Source organism: Conger conger, chromosome 3 (assembly GCF_963514075.1).
Source record: "Conger conger chromosome 3, fConCon1.1, whole genome shotgun sequence".
In the NCBI taxonomy this organism is placed as follows: Eukaryota; Metazoa; Chordata; class Actinopteri; order Anguilliformes; family Congridae; genus Conger; species Conger conger.
The window spans coordinates 14,283,211-14,285,029 of record NC_083762.1 but is presented as its reverse complement, the minus strand read 5'-3'; the positions used below and the strand labels follow the sequence as shown (position 1 = coordinate 14,285,029).

Sequence of the window (1,819 nt, the reverse complement as noted above, 5' to 3'; positions counted from 1 at the left end):
CAGCCCCTGTTTGTGTAAAATAAAAAGGAAATTCATTACAAAATAATGAATGCAGTGATTTTTAGAATGAGAAATGATGATGATGATGATGATTATTATTATTATTATTATTATTATTATTATTATTATTATTATTTTTTTTATTTTTATATTATTATTCTTTTGTAATAATATGTGCAAATGGGGTCAATATTACTCAAAGTTACTCTAATCAAGTCAAAATCTGACATTGGAGTTGATTTAACAGTCCATACTACTGTGCAGAGGTCCCCAAGGCAAATGTTGGACACAGGAATATCATACAGCCTGACCCTACTGTGTTAGCCCCTTGTAATACAATGCAGTATGCACTAAAAACAGTTCATGGGCATGCCGTTGTACACTGTTTAAGTATGTATGCAGCTTACGTTCTGATCTTAGTTTGGCCTTCTGAAACGGGAGATGATGACACATATCATCACAGCGCCAAAAAGAACCCCCGTCCTCAGGATGGACAGGCAGGAAAGGATGGTCACAACTTCTGGGTAACCTGCCAGCCATTATTTCAGAAATTGAGGGAAGCTAATTGGGTTTTGTATTGAGATTACGTTGTACTCAGTGAAATTTAGGATGACTAAAAATTAAATGTACAAAAACAATGTTTCACGATGTGACTGTGTTGTTCCTACCCTTAAAGTCCAGCTTGGTCCCGTTCCCAAAAAAGATCTCCCCACAGGTGGCCACAGCACAGTAGTAAGTCCCAGCATCAGAGAGGCTGAGGTTCCTCTTGGGGAAGTTGTAGACACAGCTCTGTGTGGGAGACACAGTCCCAGAGCTCCTCTGGCACTCATCACTCCTGTGTCCATGGGTGTGAATGATTCCTGGAGGAGACTCTCCTGAGCCCGGTCTGAACAAGTGCACACTGTGTTCTCCTGCACAGGTCTCAGTGTGTACTGTACACTGCAGAGTCACAGAGTCTCCTGGCTGCACTGACTCAGACACTACTGTCCTGCTCTGGGACTCTGGCCCTGTCAAAAGTTAGCACTCATTACACTCAATACAGAATTGTCCTTTGGATTCCACTGTGTAAGGTTTACATATAAATGCAGTCTGGCTTTGTATTATTGTAGGTTATACAGAGAGCTGAAGATGACTCTACCGATTATAATATAAAGTGCAGCATGTTTTTGCGCATATGTATGATTCAGATGCAGTTTGTGCACTAGAAATGATCATGTCTATAAGCAATGTTATGTTAATGGACAGGCTACACCAGCAGAAGACGTATTAAGTTCAAAAAAAGTCTAGTCAAGTACTCACTGAGTATATAAATGTAGCCTTTAAGATGTACAGCAAATGGCAGCTCTGCTTTTGGCAAAAGCATCACCATAAACAGTTCATTCTGCAAATATAAATTTTATGGCAAGGGACTTCAGAGTGTTTTTGTCAGATAAATTGAATCAATACTTAATTTTCCTAAAAGTATTAGAAAAAAGAAGCATAACTTCAATTTATAACGTAGAATGACAAATTACAAGTTAAGTTAAGCGATGGAAAAATAAAATTCAAACTTGCCCGTCACCATTAAGGTACTTCCATCTCCAAAGCTGATCTCACCGTAGATTGTAAAAGTGCAGTAGTATGTTGCTGAATCTGATGGCTCTACCTTTGAGACAGTCAGGTTAAAGCTTCCCTCTGCTGTCTTAGCACTGAGACGTTTACTGTCTTTAAACTCATTCAAAAACACAGCATCTGATTGATAGTTCACAATCTTTGCTACAGGCTGAGGCTTCTGTCCAAGTGATTGCTTCATCCAGCTGAGCTTGGCCACTCCTTCCAT

General features: G+C 39.4%; 1 gene segment (V, D, J or C); it reads right to left on the bottom strand.

The window, feature by feature from the left end:
* Window positions 1-642: 642 nt before the first annotated feature.
* LOC133123241 (Ig kappa chain V region K29-213-like) lies at window positions 643-1,819 on the bottom strand. The segment is given in 2 exon segments: window positions 643-1,007; window positions 1,555-1,819. Coding segments are annotated over 2 exon segments (630 nt in total).